The sequence below is a fragment of the Spermophilus citellus genome (genome assembly GCF_964194105.1).
Source record: "Spermophilus citellus genome assembly, chromosome: 11".
Classification (NCBI taxonomy): Eukaryota; Metazoa; Chordata; class Mammalia; order Rodentia; family Sciuridae; genus Spermophilus; species Spermophilus citellus.
Genome location: NC_138192.1, coordinates 105876813 through 105895355, shown reverse-complemented (window position 1 = coordinate 105895355; position 18543 = coordinate 105876813). Strand labels below are relative to the sequence as shown.

At 36.0% G+C, this 18543-nt stretch overlaps 1 protein-coding gene across 2 annotated transcripts in view; it reads right to left on the bottom strand.

Annotated features, from left to right (window-relative positions):
• PARD3B (par-3 family cell polarity regulator beta) overlaps positions 1 to 18543 on the bottom strand; it is a 1004964-nt gene that overhangs the window by 614408 nt on the left and 372013 nt on the right. For both annotated transcript variants that reach the window (XM_081260439.1, XM_081260440.1), the window contains one exon: positions 15496 to 15667. In XM_081260439.1, coding sequence (XP_081116565.1) covers positions 15496 to 15667 — 172 coding nt within the window. The remainder of the gene's footprint in view (positions 1 to 15495; positions 15668 to 18543) is intronic.

Sequence of the window (18543 nt, the reverse complement as noted above, 5' to 3'; positions counted from 1 at the left end):
TTTTTTCTTTTAGAATAATTCAACTGAGTATTTTGTAGTCCACATTTTTTCAAAGTTGAAGCTATTCTCTTGTTATACAGAAAGATACCTTTGAAAGTTGTATAAACTTATAGGACACTGGAGTGCCATTTAATAATACACCAAACCAATACTATTTAGCAACCTTAGAGAGTCCTTACACACCTGGGAAATTTGATTCAGCACCTGTACTATTGTTTTAGAATATCTCCCTATAGGAAACATTTTCTCCAGGTAATGAAAAATACCTTGAAAAGAAAAAGAGCATTCAAAATTTGTGGAACTGCACGGAGGGAGATATGCAACAAATGACTATTGAGAATCTTATCTCTGGAGTTAAAATTTGGCTCTTGCATTTTATGGCAGGTGGTAAAAGGTTGTCTGAGAGATGGGAGAATGCTGTCTATCAAGTATCTGTCAAATTACTCACTGAAAAGGTCATTCCAATGACAATTATCCTTCTCGCTGCTATCATATTATGAATTTTTGCCAAAGAGATTTTTTTAAAACACCACAGAACTGGCTTAGATGCTTTGAATAATCCTCACCTTGAAATTTTAAAAATAATTTTAGAATGTTATAGGTAATGCAATAATATTGATTGCATACTTTAGAAATATAAACTTGAAAGATTTTAATTGTTCCATAATTTCCTCTTACTCATAAATAGTTATCTGAGACCTACCAAAAAAGGAACATCACCATATGAGAGGCTGTCATACTGGATTATACATTTGGCTTGATGTATTACAAAAGTAGATTGAAGAGCACAAGGCAAGGTTGTGATTTATAGGAGGGAAAGTGATGATTACTACAAATTAATAATTGCCAATGTTGAGATAAATCACACTTAGGGTTGATTTGCTCTGTCCATAACACTTCATAGTTCCACACCTATTATAAAGAAGGATGATTCAGCAGCTTGATTTGATGTTGTTATTTCTTGTGCTTTTGACACAATGGATTGACTTACCTACCTGCAGGCTGTGAGGTGTCCTTCCAATCAGCAATGATATCTGACAGGAGCAAGTGAGCTAAAGAAATCCAATCACAATTGATTTGCCAATAGAGGGCACTATCAAAGTCAGCATAAAATGCAAAAGACTGGACACATTTAAGATGGTCCCTAACAGATGGACACAGTTTAAACCCCTTTCTATGAAGTCTAGATACTTCCTCCATCCTCACCTCTTTCCTTGATTTCATACACACCTCCCTAACCCTTGACACATCTTCCCCACAAATGAAGCCAGCTGGTTCCATAGGGCTCTATCAGTTCTTTCCTTTTTTTTTTTTTTTAACTGATTCTTTACATATAACTAAGTTGGCATGGGGGTGGTGCTCTGCTTTTATTGTAGATAAAATGGAAGAAACTCAGTGCATTTTCAGCCATTTGGTCAAACTCCAGGCACCATGCCTATGGTTCAGGGCAAGTACACAAACATATTGCAATTTCCTCTTTGTTGTTTTTTGGCAAAGTCTTCAATAAATCGTGCATATTCCCTTGAGGTCATGACTTCACACACTCTTTATCTGTCAATTTTAAAACATTTCTCTTCCATATAATTTGCCTTTTGATATCTCTACAGTCTTTACACAATCGCTTGATCCTTAGTCCTACTATTCAAGTTCATACAGTTTATTTATTTTTTATTTTTTTTTATTGGTTGTTCAAAACATTACAAAGCTCTTGACATATCATATTTCATACATTAGAATCAAGTGGGTTATGAACTCCCATTTCTACCCCAAATACAGATTGCAGAATCGCATCGGTTACACATCCACACTTTTACATACTGCCATATTAGTAACTGTTGTATTCTGCTACCTTTCCTGTCCTCTACTATCCCCCCTCCTCTCCCCTCCCATCTTCTCTCTCTACCCCATCTACTGTAATTCATTTCTCTCCTTGTTTATTATCCCATTCCCCTCACAACCTCTTATATGTAATTTTGTATAACAATGAGGGTCTCCCTCCATTTCCATGCAATTTCCCTTTTCTCTCCCTTTCCCTCCCACCTCATGTCTCTGTTTAATGTTAATCTTTTCTTCCTGCTCATATATAGAATATATCAACCATCATCAAGTGGATATACTTTTTTTCTCAGCAGCACATGGATCCTTCTCAAAAATAGACCATATATTATGCCATAGGGCAACCATCAAGTTCATACAGTTTATAATTCCTCAGAAAGATGAGTACTATTATTTAGTTTTGTTGTTTGCACTTTAATCATAATTGTCAAAAGAAGGAAAGTAGAATGAGATGGCGAAATGGAAAGAAAAGGAAGAAAGGGAAGAGACTGTAAGGAAGGAATGGAGAAGGGGTCAAAAGGAAGAGTAAAGAGAGAGAAAGGAGGGAGAAGAGAGAATTCAAGATACTAAATTAGACAGGTTCTTAACCTGGAACCCTATAATATTACTGAATTTGGGTCAATGCCTAAAGTCATTGTGAGATAAGCCAAATATGGCATAATGTAGGGGGCTGCCCTGTGCATGAGCTAAGCACCTCCCCTCAGCCTTGAGTAAAGGGGGTATTGGACTGGCATCATAGGCACATGCTGTGTGAAGCAAGTAGCCCTTACCTTTGCTCAGCAAGGAAGTGCTTCAGCTCTGGGCTTGAGCATTATCCAAGGGGATTGGGCAACCCCCCTTTTGAAACATGGTCCCCTGCCTTATTTGGGTGGAATATTCTATCAAATGTCTTTTTCCTAATCTATAGAGGGGTTCCAGGTGCACTCCCTCTCTTGCCCTCTTGCCTTCCAGGGTGGAAAAGGACCCTTGAGGTCACAGAGCAGTCCCACCCTCTATCTGAGAAACTCATGTCCATGTGTTGCGTGATTTCTTCTCTCGTTTTCTTGAGTTTAAAATTACAGCCAGCTCCTTTGAACCCAGTTCATCTTGTCAGCACGGGCAGCTGGAGAGATTATAAAATATTTTGTGTTGAGTGGTTTGCTTGGGTGCTTAGTGAATTAAGTCACTGTGAAGTTGTCTGGGGTAGAAGTAGAACAGAGGTGAAAAAATATTTCTGTTCCCAGATGATTATTCCACACCTCCTTTATGTTCCCTACATCAGACATGAGCTCGACAATTACACAGGACTCTTGCTTCAGAGTTCCGCCTCATTAAAACCATACATGAGTGCCTGGGGTAAGTGGAAAGCAGGGTTAGAGCTGCACATGTGCAAGGTTCTAGTGGTCCTTCTCTTTCTAAGCATAGCATCTAGTCCTCAAGGAGGAGAAAGCCCCTTCTTCAAGTTTCAGGCCCACTCAACTTCTTGCTACTGAATTAAACACTTCTCCAAATAACTGACAACTCAGGTATCCAATGGTACCCCTTTGTGGATTATCTGTTACATGCAAACTTATCTTTAATATTAATGTTATTCATATTAAGTACAGAAAGAAAGTTCTACTTCTCCTAGGGGTCTGGCTGTCACCAATCTGAATTTAAAACTCCATGAAATCATTTTGCCACATTTTCCCTCATGTGCTATTACATTGTAAGTCCACTCCATTCTCAGTATGAAACTCCAGTAATTGCATTGATAAAGTAGCAGAATTTATACAACCACACATATGTGAAAACTAATTATTCTCAACTGACTAATGGGAAGATTGAAAAATCTTGACTATTATGAATATGTTTTAACAAAGATCTATTAATACTTATCAAATAATGTAAGTCAAGTCCTTTTTGGAAAGAAATGCATCTTTTATTAATTATTTTTCTAATCTAATCACTAAATTATGAATACAGTGACAATTTTCTCAAATCTTAAAAAATTTTTATAATTTTTATTTAGGTAAAAAATGCTTTCATATTTTCTTCACACAGGCTGAATTATCTCCTCCGAATCACTGACTAAATTTACTTCTTCTTCCCCTACACACACACACACATACACATTCATGCACATTTTGGGGTACCTTGTTTACTAAAGCTTTAGTCTGAAACTATATGAATGTCAACCTAAAAGACACATTCAAGTGGTTAGAATGTCAGTATAAAGTATACTTGCTCATGATTTAGTAATGCCAAAATTATTTCAGAATGCAACTGCCAAATAAGGAAATTCTTACATAGTATCTGAAAATCAAGTCCAACCACCTGCTGAGTAACCAAAATTGTATTGGCCATACCAAAATTTCACAGTATTATCACTTTCACCTTCAAGCCACTCTGAAAAGGGAAAACATACAAAAAAAACAAAAAAACAGTAACAACTTCCTGAAAAATTTTCAACCTTTGTCTGCTTATACTAAATCAGGTGGAAAATGGAGGCAATTATCCAGATAATCCAAGAAGAATAAGACAAAAATTTCCCCAATTATTTGCATATCTTACGAGAAATATTTTCAGTTGTTCTACATTTAGGTAATTATATCCACTCTCCTTTTAGACATGCAATTTGAAATTTTTCCCCTCAAGTAAAATCAAACAAACCAAAAAACAAGCCCTACAGAGTATTTTGCAATTTATAAAATAGATTAATTTTTATTTGATACAATGACTAATTCCTTTTTTAGGTCTGTACTAAATTAAGTCTTGAGAAAATGCACACTCTATTTAGTTCTGAATTGTTGCATATCATTTATGGGCAACAATAATGGGTCTTTATTTGTTTCAAAAGATTTGACTGGAAAACATTAAGGTCAGTCTCTAAGCTTAACCTTAAATATTCTGAGTTCTGGACTGAGTTGGCATTGGTGTGAAATATGAGCTAGCATTTTTAGGGTACTGCAAAGTATTTTTGAGGGCACACTGTTTCTAAGATTTGTGGGCCAAGAAGGGAAGTTGCTAGTGTGAACTGGCATCTAAGTCCTGTTTCCAAGCCCTGGTATTTGGGAGCTTGATTAAAGGTGGATTTGGGGGCAGATCCATGCATAATAGATATGGGTAATCATAGCTAATCTTAATTCACTTAAGCTAATTTTAAAAGTATGCTTATTTCCTTGTGTAAAGGTACTCTTCAACAAGGACCACATGCATTTACCAATTGTGAAAGAAAATTTTTATGAACTTTATGATAAGTCAGGAGAAGGAAATAAAAGTAACCCATACTTGAGTTAAAAAGAAGAAAAAGATTAAAAGGACCAAAGCAATTACTCTTCTACAAATCTCTAAAAACAAGCACAAAGGTATTGTTTGAAGCCTCTGCAGCTATTATACTATTCTGATTAATGTCCCTGACTATTGTTTTGGTTTCAGTAAACTATTTTACCATTTATCTTGTATGCCTGAAAAGAAGGAAAACAAAAAAATTAATTTTATGTTTTAAAGGAGAGCGTAAGATGGCCAGAACCTGTATTTGAGACAAAGATGGGTTGAAAGTGAAACATGGGGAATGGGGAGAACTAAGGATCAGATCCAAAGATGTATTCCATGAACACAAAGAGATTTCAGATTTCTTCTTCCAGATGACCAACATAATGATGAAAATAAGAACAGTGACTAGTTTTGGTACGGCAGGCACCATTCTAAGCATTTTACATTTATATACTCATATAAATGCACTTGCTACAACCCATCAGATATTTATTAATAATACTCCAGTTTAATAAGTGAGGAAACAGACACAGGGTGGTGAAGAAACTTGCCTGTATGGGGCAGAGCCATATATGACCAGGAAGATGTGCCTTAGGGCCTGTATTCTTAATTTCCACACTAGACTACTGTGGAGTAAACACACAATGCTTTGTCATCTCTGTCCTTCTCCATTTCTTATTTTTTTGGGGAAATAAACTATTGTTTGCTTACATTATCAAGATATTAGAGAAGAAATAAAATTAAATACTTTGAGCATTAGGGGAAAAATATCTTAAAGAAGAATTCTAAGAGAACATTTACCGAACTCATGTCAGTCTTCACCTTACTGAAATGACAGAACATTACGATGTCAAATGCATGGAAATGACCAAACAAATGCTAAACATCATATCTATTTAATAATAAGAAAAAAGGCATTAAGGGAAGGTCCTTTAAAGAAAATTAATTTTTGAGCAAATTCTTAAAGGTGATCATTGGTCTGAAAAGAGGAAAAAAGATGTGAAACTTATTCTCCAAACTTCTCCAAGGTAATCTTCTAAGTGTCTCCTTTGTAATGCAGTGCAGAATGTAGAACAGTTCACATACAGGACAATCATGTTTAACTAATCTAGACCCTCAACCATGGAATGATGATTAGAGGGACTGAAAACATAATTTGCTTAAACCTCTCTGTAACTCACAAATAAATTAGGGTGAGGTAGTATACAGGTTGGAAGCAGGAAAGATCACTCTTGGGGTGCCTAGTCAGTGATTTACATGGGGCTTAGTGAAAAGGTAGTTAAGAGTAGGTCCCAGACATCTACTTTCTTTTTAGGAAGAATTAATTCTTATCAATAATGCACCTGCTAGGCTAACCAGAGTAGGAGTCGGGCTCCATATTCACTACCTAAAATTAAAAGTCCGAATTTGACTGGAGTGTCTTTAGAGAGAAGGATGGATGGATATGTGAATGGATGGATACACGGATGTATGGGCAGATAAAGAGAATCAACTATCAAGCCATGTGATTTGTGGAGACCCCATTTGGGTAGCAGAGGACAGGACTGGGGGTTGTGGAAGGTCTTGGGAATCTCAGATATTTCTTACTGCTAATTTGGAGATAAAATCAACACTGTCCAGAACTAGAGAGTCACGAAGATTCAAATATTGTAGTATCACAAGCAGACTAAAAATTTGAAATTTTATTGCCATTTACCTCTCCATCAACTGAAGACCCAAATAAAAGACAATTAACCAAGCTATGGGAAGAAATTGCACATGACTAGTAGCACACACATAAAGCATTTGTGAACATCTTAATTAACTTATGAGGAAAGATCTTTTCATCTATAAGGTTTTGTCATTGTATGCTCTGCAGTATTATAACAACAGTAATAAATTTTAAAAAATGGAATCTTAACAAAGTTAAGAAAATCACCTTGTAATTTATTTAAAGTCAACGAGATTGCAAGATGCTGGGGAATGAGTTTATGACTTATGTTATTTTATATTCCTCTGGTAGCCCGGCAGAATGCTTTTCATCTACCAGGCCATCAATAAATAATTATTGATTAACTGAAGCCAGTGACAGGCACATCACCATTTTCTCTAGCATTGACACCAGATATACTGATTTCTATAGCTAGACTCTTAAGCCTAATCTTCTTAAAAGAGCAGATGTTAGCTATGCAGATGCTAAACCCTCTGCCACAGAGGCAGTTAACTGTAACACAGAATTAAAGTCATGAGGTCAAAGGACATTATTCCTGAACTGTGACTAAAACAAGAAGTTTGCCTCATACTTTCAGATCTCTGGGGGGAAGAGAGTCTATTTGTTTTAAAAACACAAGTAGGGTTTAATTGATCATCACAATTACACAGCACCCAGATGACACCAGGCCACTCAGCTTGCTGCTATGTAGCCATTTTTTAGTATAAATAGTGCAAAAAGACTTTAGAAATGTCATCTTTCCTAAGAGTTTTAAGAAATATGGATATTGAAGTAATGGCTTATTTTAGTCAATATTATCTTAAGACACCAAATATATGTGTTAAGATTTTAAATAGGTTGTGGCAAGGCAAAGAGCCTATTCATTTTCCTTGATCGAAATATATTCCACATACATGCATTCAGTTACCATAGCCCAGTCTTCCATCTAAACAAAAGGAAAATATAAGATGTACCACATAATTTCCTTTCCTCTAATTTTTACACACGGGGTGGGGGGGGGGGAGAAACATAAAGTCCCAAATTTCTTCCATCTGTAAAGGAGCTTGAGGAGTTTACACACAATCTCATGTTTACACAAAACAGCGATCAGAATTTATTTTGGTATTTTAGAAGGTTACCTGTATTTTCTGATAGCTCTCAAAAACTTTCTCATCAAGTAAATGAACAAACAGAATGAGGGCTATTTCTGGGTTCCAGAGGAAGGATACATTGTTTCAGAGATAAATAGATAGGGTGTGGTGGGGCTGTCTGGGAGGTCCTGCTCCTTTATCTGGTAAATATTAAAAGAACGGTAAACAAAAGAGGGCTTATTTTTAAGGCCATTGCTAAGCACAGGCTGTCACTTTCCTTATCGCCTTGGATGTGAGAATGAACAGATCAAGCTGTTTCTGTATTTTTTTACTTTCTTTGGGCCAAACCAAGGTATTGGTTAAAGTTTCAAAGAGGGTACAAAAAAGGGAAATAGCCAAATGTGTATATATTGGGGCGTAATTTATCACATAACTTTATCAGACAAAGCAAATGAGAAAATCCTGAGCCAGTCACAAAAGCGTGTCCAACTCTGAGTGACTTGTCCTTAAGATGGATCTTCTGTAAATAATTAAATTAGTGGGTTTTTTCTTTGCCCATCTGGGCATAAAGAAAATAAGAATCATGTGAATGTGCCCAGGTGCATACTCTTGGGGAAAGAAATTCCAAACGGCTAAACCTTATATTTCTGTCAGAGGAAAAGACTCTACCCTATATTGAATTCTTAGCAAGACTGCTGAAATACAGACTGCAGAAGAAAATCAGGTTGGTTATAAATAATTTGTTTAGGAGTGATTAGAAATTTATGAGAAAATATAATCAATTTTATGGCCACAAGGATTTACAGGTTTAAAATTTGAGGTGTATTTAACAAATTTTAATATAGGTAAGATATTCGAAAGCATGCTATAGTAGACATATAAAAGCATGCTACAATAAACACTGGTAGGCTCCACAGAGAGACCAAAGGGCAATTCTCCATGGTCGGGCTGAGCTGCCTCACAAGTACCTAAAACTGGGGGAGAAGAAATAGTGGGTGCATGCATTGGTTTTTGTTTGTTTCTTCTCTTTCTTTTATTAAGAGGACACACCACAAAAATCATTTTATCAGGAGTACAGGGCAGTATAAGAAGGTGAATGTGACAGCATTGCTGAGAATATTTTCACTACTTAGGGACAAGGCCTCTGTAAACATGGCCTTACTGGCCTTACCATTAAAAGCAATCTGCAAAAGAGGCTTAAAAACCCAGGGGTCTAATATCAAATGAACAGTAGGAAAGGTGACCTTTCATTCGGTTTGTTTATTAGAGGATCTGCAGACTCCATCTCAGTGTGGGTCCAGCATCAGTAAGAGGCCAAAGGGGAGATGGCGAACTCTTGTGTTTTTTTAGAGGTCATATAATCTACTGATAAAATACAGCTGAAAAGGAACAAGAATGAAAGCTTGCTTTTCAGGTGCTCTCTTATACTTTTGGTTCTATGTAAATTTCCTCTGGATTTTCTGTCAGAGCATGACCGACTTATTACCAATTTAGGTGCCAAATTTAGCCAATAGATATGCTGAACAAGAGGAGGAAATGTCAGGTATATTAAAAACTGCATATTAAAAATATTAGTCCTATTTGGACTTCCCTCAAGACAAACAAAAATTACTCCTGTATGGTGATTAACTTCTAATAGTTGTTAGCAGCTGCTTGTCTTCAGGCATTGACTTCATTCTTTCAATTAAATAGCATCTTTGGCCCTTTACCAAAGTATTTTCAAAAATTTGGATATTTAGTGAACACACTAATGTTTATTTCCCAAAGCAACCCTTCACCTATTCTGAAAACAAAAACTAAAATAAAAACTAAAGCAACAATAGCAAAAGAAGAATGGTGCCCAAAATAGGTTAGAAATGCTGTCACCTTCTTTGTCCTGATTGACTTGCCAGAAAACACACATACATTTTGTTGACTATATGGCTATGACTGATTGATGATAGCTCAGCAAGGTTACCATAGCTAATTACAACATCATTCATCTAAGCCTGTATGGAAAAAAAAAAAAAAAAACACCAGACTTCCAGGGAAGAAAGAGGAAAAGAAAGAAAAGCTATTCTATAGCTGCTAACTTTTGAATAATCAGCCTCAACAGCAAACAAATAGGATGAAACACAATGACCAAATTATGACTTATGGATTCATCCAAGCAAATGACCTCAGTTCCTTGATAATTTTAACCCTGGGTTTGAAGCCAACAGCAGAGCTTCCAGCAATAAGGAACCCTACGTGCTTACGTGCTTTGTAGTGAGAATTCAAAGGCTCCATCAGAAGCACAACCCATCCCTGAGCTTAAGTTCTGCTATGTGTGTGGTGTGAGTGTGTTTGTCTAGGATCAGATGCCAATACTTAAACTCACATTATGGGCACAGCAGCTACTTAGACACTGCAGCCTAATTAAAGGAATAAACTTCCTCCTTCTTTATGTTTTCCTGAGGATCACTGCCATAAAGGGATTTGGTTTCCTTAAGAATTGAGAAAAATGTTCCCATATGTTTCCTTTGTGCGGTGAGTTATTCAAAATCATATAGAAAATAGTTACAATTTCCAACAATAATCTGTGGCTACACAATATTTTCTGAGAACTACTGAAAATAAAGAGGAGGGGACTCAGTGTTTTGAAAATAATGATATTATAACAAACATATAATCATAATTTCCATTTCTGTTTTGAAGAAGCACAAACACACAAGGAAACAATAAAGCATCTGAGGTACCTTTCAAGTCTCAGAAACAAGAATCACTTTCAAATAGAAAGTAGCTCGTCTTCAAAGTTTAACACAAAGAGGAAAATAAAGCTCATACTAGTTCGCTCCTAACTTTAATCAGATTGGTTTACATCTAGGTAACAAAGATCACACAAGTGGCAACAGCCAAATTTAAAGTTCTTTTTATCTTGAAACACTATTGAAATTGCATTGCTAAAATAATTATAACTAAAGAAATATTTTCTTGTGCAAGCTTGAACTCGAAATAACAAATTTCAATCAGGGAGCACTGAGAAAAATTATCAAAAGGCACAATATAAAACTACTAATTAATTGGACCATGGGAGATAAATTGACAGGAACATGGAGTTAAATTCAAACTCAGCTTGGTATTAATGAAATACTCCTGGGATGATCACAGTCCACTGGAGCAAGATAGACTTGCTTTATAGATAAGAAAATGTGGCCCAGAGAATATGGTGAAGACACAAGAGATGGTAGCCTGATGTCCTTGATTCTGAGTTTTCACTTTTGTAGAAATCCAAATGTGTCCTACTCTACTTTACTTTTTATTTGGAAAAAAGAAAAATGTTGTCCTGATAGAGGCAAGTGAAATGACTTTCCTAGGACACACAGTTAGTTCAAATACTGGTCTGGGACCAGCTCCATATCACTGTTTCTCAAGGGACAGGGATTTGGGGCAACCTCAGGCTATGGCTGCAGAATCCCTTTGGGGGAACTGAAGGTGGGGTTCCACTGATTCAAAACACTAGAATTAAATATTTGTTGAATCACTGAAATATGCTCAGAAAAACTACAGGATTAGTTCCACAGTCAAGAATTGGAAAATCCTTAAACTAGGTGATTTAAAAATGCAAATGAATTCTGTAAATATGACTTTTTGCTATCACTCTTGGTGTTTTGTCCACTGTGTATCTTCTTTTAAGTAAACTCTTAGGTTATCAATATCTAAAGTATATGGTAAAGGGCATTGGACAGTTTCAAAAAAACATAGAATCTTAAAGTGTTGGATAATATTCTAGTTATGACTAAGTCAGGATTCAGTTATTCAGTCATTTCATTAAAAAAATCTGTTAGAAAAGGAATGGTAGAAAATAATTTAGATAAATGAGGTTGGAATTATGCAGTTGTCCACTTGATTTAAAACTCTGCTTACCAATTACATATATACATATACTTATATATATGTATAAATATATATCCTATATATTAATTAAATATATTTCATATGTATATGCCCTATTAACATTCAGGGCATGAAGCCACAAACCCCTTTAGATTGGTAGAAGATTTCTGATGTTCATCTTTGTGACTCTTTGTTGCTGAATGAATATTTAAAAATATATTTATTGTACACTTCTGATACCATTCTCAAATATTTGAACAAGTCTTTATAAACAAGGTCATATTTGAGTTTGGGCTTAAAAGGTGCATTTTTTAATCAGGTTAAAATATAAAAAGGAATTGCAGGGGCAAGGCAGGCAAAGGGAACAGTACTTGCAAAGGCACAGAGATTTGAAAGTAGTCAATTTGGGAAATGGCAAGTGACTCACAATGTTTACAGGTTATGTTGGCCATGGAAGGGTGGCCAGCAAGAAGGGTGGGCAAAGAGGAAGCAGCTAGGTCACAAAGAGCCAGTGCAAATGAATTTCATGCAATAAGTATCCTGTGTATAAGGTATTTCATCTTGGAGGTAAAAGGAAGGATAGCAGGACCAATCTCTTTATGCACCATATAGGAAAAGTTATTAGTTTTTATGAGAATATTGTTGAAAGCTATCTTTTTAAAATTATTTTTTAGTTATACATAGACACAATATCTTTATTTTGTTCATTTATTTTTATGTGGTGCTGAGGATCAAACCCAGTGCCTCACAGCGCTCTGCCACTGAGCCACAGCCTCTGCCCTGTTCAGAGCTATCTTGTGTTGAAAAAGGAGATACAAAAATTTTACTGAACATTGAAAATATTTTAATTTCGTAAGCCAGTAAAACAGATAAATTTATAGTGACAGCATGGCCTAGATGTAAAAATATGTTGATTCCTAATATTTTTTTTTTAAATTCTTTTGCCTTAAGTAAAAAAAAAAAAAATGTAAGCAGGCACTGAGTAAAATTCCTATTTTATTGAATGGGCCTTAATCATGAGAAAACTAGCAAGAATTAGGCCTTGCATCTGCTGTTCCAGCCTGGGTGAAAGAACTCAGGGCAGAAGTACAACCAGTTCCAATGGCCTGTGGGAGCTAAGTGGTGAATAACAACAAAGGCCTGGGGTTCAGTGACTTGTACTTTATAATCACTCTGTCATGGTGGGTTGCTGTCCTCCTCTGCCTGCCTTCTCGCATTCTGCATCTAGAGGGAACTTCAGTGTAGATCTGACAACCAATCGGGTCACTCCCAGAAAAGCCACAAACACTACATCTATTGCCAACCATATCACTCCATCCTGAGATACCTGGCCTATGACCAAGTCCTGCCCTGGGGCCAGGAATAGGGTGTACACCAGAGCTGGCTGTTTTGCTTTCCTCTTTTTACTTCTGTATCTGAAAACCTGATAAATGTGTGTTTACTGTGTTCTTTAAGTTCCAGAAAAAAAAAATCAATCTGCTAAACCATGAAGATGGAGAAGGAATGATTTTTTTTAATCTATAATTATCTCTGTCCAAAGTCCTCCAGCCAATTCAGAGAAACCATGTACACTGGCTTCCTAATGAATTTGGACATGGTTCTTGGAACAATAGGGAGACACCAAAGGTTGTTTAGGCAGAGGAGTACATAATCAGATCTGTGATTTAGAAAGGTAGCCTGGCATCAGCAGGGATTGAAGAGGTCAGGCACTGTAAAGGAAAAGGTCCATCTGAGGCCTCTGCAAGGATGTAACAGATGATGAATCTCTGGCCTACACCCTGGCTGTGGACAAGGAAGTTAAGCAGCACAGAAGGGAGGATGGTGGGGGCAAAAAGAGAAGATGGAGAGGATGCCAAGGGTTTGGGCCAAAAGGCTGGAAGGCAACAATTAATCACCCAAAAGTGAGTGTTAGCTAATCTCATCATTTAATCTTTCATTAAGTGAAATTGGATTTGTAAGCCAAGGAATTTAGTTAGACTTTTCAAGATTTTGGTATATATTCACAAAGTAAACTCCAGGAAAGTTATATCAATTTATTATATTATGAGTAGCCTATTCAGAGGCAGAACAGTAAAATGGTTCCTGACACTGGAACCATCAAGTGTTCAAATTCTGGCTTAGTCACCTAATAGCTGTGTGAACAATGAAATCTCATTAGGTATCATGGGACTGAAATGAGTCATTCTGAGTCAAGTGTTTAGGTTACTCAGAGCACTGCCTTCATCTCAGTGCCTGGCATGTAGTCCCCCATTTAGTATTATCTTCTATCCCTGTCTTGTAGTCAGTGTGGGGAAAACTGAAAGCCTAATTTTAAAGAAGGGGGACCTCAGCTCACTTTCTTCTTGTACTCAACATTGCTAATGTTGCTCAGGTGGTCCAAACAAAGAAATGCAAAAGTGCTAAGGAAAAACAAAACAAAACAAAACAAAATTTTCTCCTGAAAAAACTTATAAGAGAAAGGTAAACACAAATTTCCAGGCACAGGGGTTACTCTGAGGTGCAGCCTTTTGAAGACCATAGAACTTGCTTATAAATAGAACATCTAAACAAGCAAGAGCAATTTTCTCCTTTCGTCTTCCCTTACTGCCTAATTTTCCTCTCATGCCATTTGCATAATGGATAAAAAGGCATCCATTATGCAAATAAATGATGGGGCTGCAAGGTTGCTGAAGCCAGCAGCCTGGCTCCAGAGGACGAAAAGCTGCCATGGAGCCCTCCAACACCCTTACTCCAGCAGACTGCTTCACTAGCTGGGTTTCCAAAAGATGGAGGAAAATCATGAAGACCACAGGTCATTATTTTTTATTTGATTTGTTTTAAAAAGGACATTGAGATACTTTTCAGAAAATCAGGACACAATATGGTTATTCAGTGTGGTTGTATGTAAAATCAACTTAATAGTATATATTTTATTTCAAATAGGGAAATTAAGTCCTATGTACAGCTTTTGCAATTTTAAACATATGCTGTGCTTTCAAAAGTGTAAGATTCCTTTTTTGACATGGGAAATGCCTGTCCTTCAAGTTTGAGAATTAAACTCTGGTAGATGCATTGAACATTCTCAGAATGGTGTGAACACATTCAACAGGAATACAAATTAAGTACCAAAATATTGGTGGGTTTTCAAAAACTTCATGCTGTTAAACTCACCTAAACTTCTAAGAAGTATCACCAAAAACTGATATGATTTTCTCTTGGAGTTGTAAATTGATAAAAACTTTACAAGAATGTCCATTTTCTCTTTCTACAAACACCTTCAAAACAAATATCATGAAAAAGAATTCTGAGCAAAATCACCAGATGAATTGTCCTTGTTTGAATAAAGCAGCAGGAAAGAATTTCAAAACTAACTTCAAAATATTTTCCCCAGAGTCTAAGATATATATTAGAAGAAAAAGAAGATGGCTAAGAAAGAAACTGACCTTTATTTCTAGTATGGATTCTTTGGTAACCCTTAGCTCCGCCAAATGACTTTTTTTTCAGGTACTTTTTTTATGTGATCCTCAGAGGATACAGTCAACCTCATCATTTACAGTCTGACTCCCCCCACCCCCAACCCCGATATTTCTTCAAGGACATGCAATTCAGATTCACCTTCACTTCAGTTCAAGGAAAAAAAAATGCATCTACTTACCTGAGCACCAGCATCTGCAAATATATATAATTTTTCAGAGAAAAGGAAAACCCATTTTTTTAAGAAAAAAATTATTAATAGGATAAAAGCAACACAGTCAATAAGATGATGTGTTTTCAACCAGGGGAAAAGCATACCACTAAAAATACACGTACCTAATTTCAGAGCAGAAGAAGTTACTTCAATTTCCCCACCAATTGGTTTAAATTTGGCCAGTTGGGCAGCCACTTCTGTCTCAAAAGCATCTGGGCTCTGCCGATCTGCAGAGTTTCCGCTGGGGCTCTCAAACTTGTGGAGAGGTTCTTGTTCATCAAACACAGCAATCAGCTACAAAAAGTCCAACAACACTAATTACTTTATAGGACACACATATCTAAGGGACACTGTATCTAGCTGATTGTGATCTTTATTTGATTTTAAAGAAAATGTCCTCTTCAGTCTTGAAACTTTAATGTTACTGTACCACAACTCTTAATTCTTCAATAATATTATGTCTATAAACACCATGGTCAGGACATAATGAATGGTTTGTTCTTTTGTTTATTTTGTCTATTCCTAAAATAGAGAACCAATTTTGGCTACCTCTCTTAAAGGAATGAAATGGCTGCCTCTTCCCCTTACCACTTTTCTCTAATATCCCTAAAAAGACTTCATTATCTCTTTATTTCAAGAATGTTAAATCTTGAAAATGAAAGTTAAATCTACAAAAGTTGAACATAAACATTCCAGACTCAAAGGCTAAGACACATTACAAAATCCCAATTATATCTGTCCTTCTAGACACAACTAAATCCCCACATTCTTACAGATTGTTTGTGAACAGTTTGTGTTTATCTTGTATATGTAGATACGCAATTTTTTTCCATGCTTATTAAAATTATTCTTTTCTTTCATGATTGACTCTGAGTGGACTAGGTTAACTTCAATGGATGCTAATGCAATGAGACTAAACCTTCACATTTTTAAACTAATTATATCCATTTTCTTCTTAATTTTATTTCATATAAGAGAATGCTTATCATTAATTAAAAAACTTGAAATGTCTTCTCCAAGTCATTTTTCATTAAATAACAGCAAAATATTTTAAAATTTGTACTAATCATGCAGACAACAGACAAGTCCTAAGGGCAGGTCCACTGAGACTGCATTGTTAGCCAACAGGTTACCCCACCATAGAGGAACTTCATAGGTTTCTCAATAGCTGACGCAGAAAAGTCCAACACAAGTTCATGAAGAAGCTAGAGATGCTACTGTCAATTCAATGAAGTACAGCGAGTGTCAATGTGAAAACTGCTGGTAAATTTTTTGATATTTTTCATTCATTAAATAAAACAAACCTACTTATGATTCAAACATTTATTCAGGAAAGGCACTCAAAGCCCCATTCATCGGGGGAAACTTTTTGGCAATAGTATTAATAACACAAGTGTGGGGGTAACCAATCAAAACATCATAAATTCCAATTCAGTCTTTCAAAAGAAATGAATACAATTAGGGATATGTAAATTGGCTATTCAAAAATAATTTTCATAATTGACTACTCATTTCCAGGATGGAGACTTCTTTAATTGGAGAATCCAACAATCCTCACCACAGAAAAGAAATGCTTGCTCCCAAGGCATTCTTTTTAATTCTTGAAATTGAGCACAAGCATTTTCTATTTTTAATTGCTAGCACTGATGAACTGATTTGAGATAAGACTCAAATGGATTAATAATGAAAGATTATTCTAGTATAAATAATCAGTGGATCTATATATCTTTCTAATCATCTGGCCAAAATGAAAAGTTTTAACACCTTAAATCCTGAAAAGGAAAATAAAATCAATTTTTAAAAAGTTTGATGGAATTGCTATTTTCATCACCATTTCTACACCATAATTATAACTTCAACTTTGCATACTGGTGAATTCTAACACATAATAATGATGTTAATTTCTATATACAATCAACTAGGCAGTGGTAAATTGTATTGGCACTGTGAAGAGTTTTGTTTAATACGTTGTACTTTTCTCTCTTGCTACATCCTTAACTGCAGCATAATCCATGTGCTTTAAATATTATGGTAAAGAGAAATAGAATATGAATCAGAAGTATAACACAAAAACCTAAAATTGTTAACTCATAAGTTAAATCACATTACCTATGCATTTTCTTTTAACAATACTTCACTGTTTTCCATACATTATACTCACACAAGGTTATAGCATATTTAGTAACCATAGTATACCTATTTGTCAAATGGGAGAACATAGCACTTTGGAGATTTTGTTTCCCAAGGTCATAGACTAAATGGTATCTGGTAATAGAATCAAGTCTTTTTTTATTCCCAACCCAGGGTTTCAGATCATAATGTGACCTTTTTCAAAACCAAAAAGCAAAAAAAAAAAAAAAAGTGACCACACTGTAGAATACTTATATTTTGTTCATAAAGGCCTAATATCCTAAATGATATAAACTTCAGTTTTGGGTGATACAGAAATACATGACTCTTCTTGCAGATAATAACAGAGATACCTGGGTATTCCCCAAATCTCATATTCTCTTTGATTAATTAATTATGTAACCTGTCTCCCATTCACATGATTGCTAGGAATTTCTTCAGCTAAAGTTGGTTTGGATGAAAGAAAGTCTTGAGTTCTGGGAAAAGGAGAACCAGTTCCTGAATCTGTGGTGCCCATCTAAATCACTGTCCTCCAGGTGCTGGCTGAGAGGCTCTCTCCATCTAGTCTTCATCTCAACATTTGCAGTGCACATAGACTTGTGTCCAACGGATAATTCACTGAAATCGCACTTTGTAGATTCTTGTTAACTAAATTACTTGATTCATTGGAACACCTACCTTACTGAGCAGCAATGTTCCCAGAAGACAGTGCTTCAGAGATGCAGTGATCAGCATGAACCTGCACTCTGGTCCCTCAACAGAAGGCATGCTGGTTTCCAGAGCATCCAGGGCATGAACATGGCCTAGCTTACTTACCTGCTTTTAAACATATTCACACATTCATGAAAAGGTTTCACCTACAGTAAACTTCTGTGGCTTGTAAAGGAATTTTGAGACACCTCAGGAGGTGTAATAACCTAAATTTCACACAAAATGCAAACAGGCAATGATTGATTTGGATGCGTTCCTCTGCGGCTGTATCTTCTGGGTGTCTTCTGGTCTGCACTTTCTTCGCTTGCCTTCCGGTACCTCACAATCCC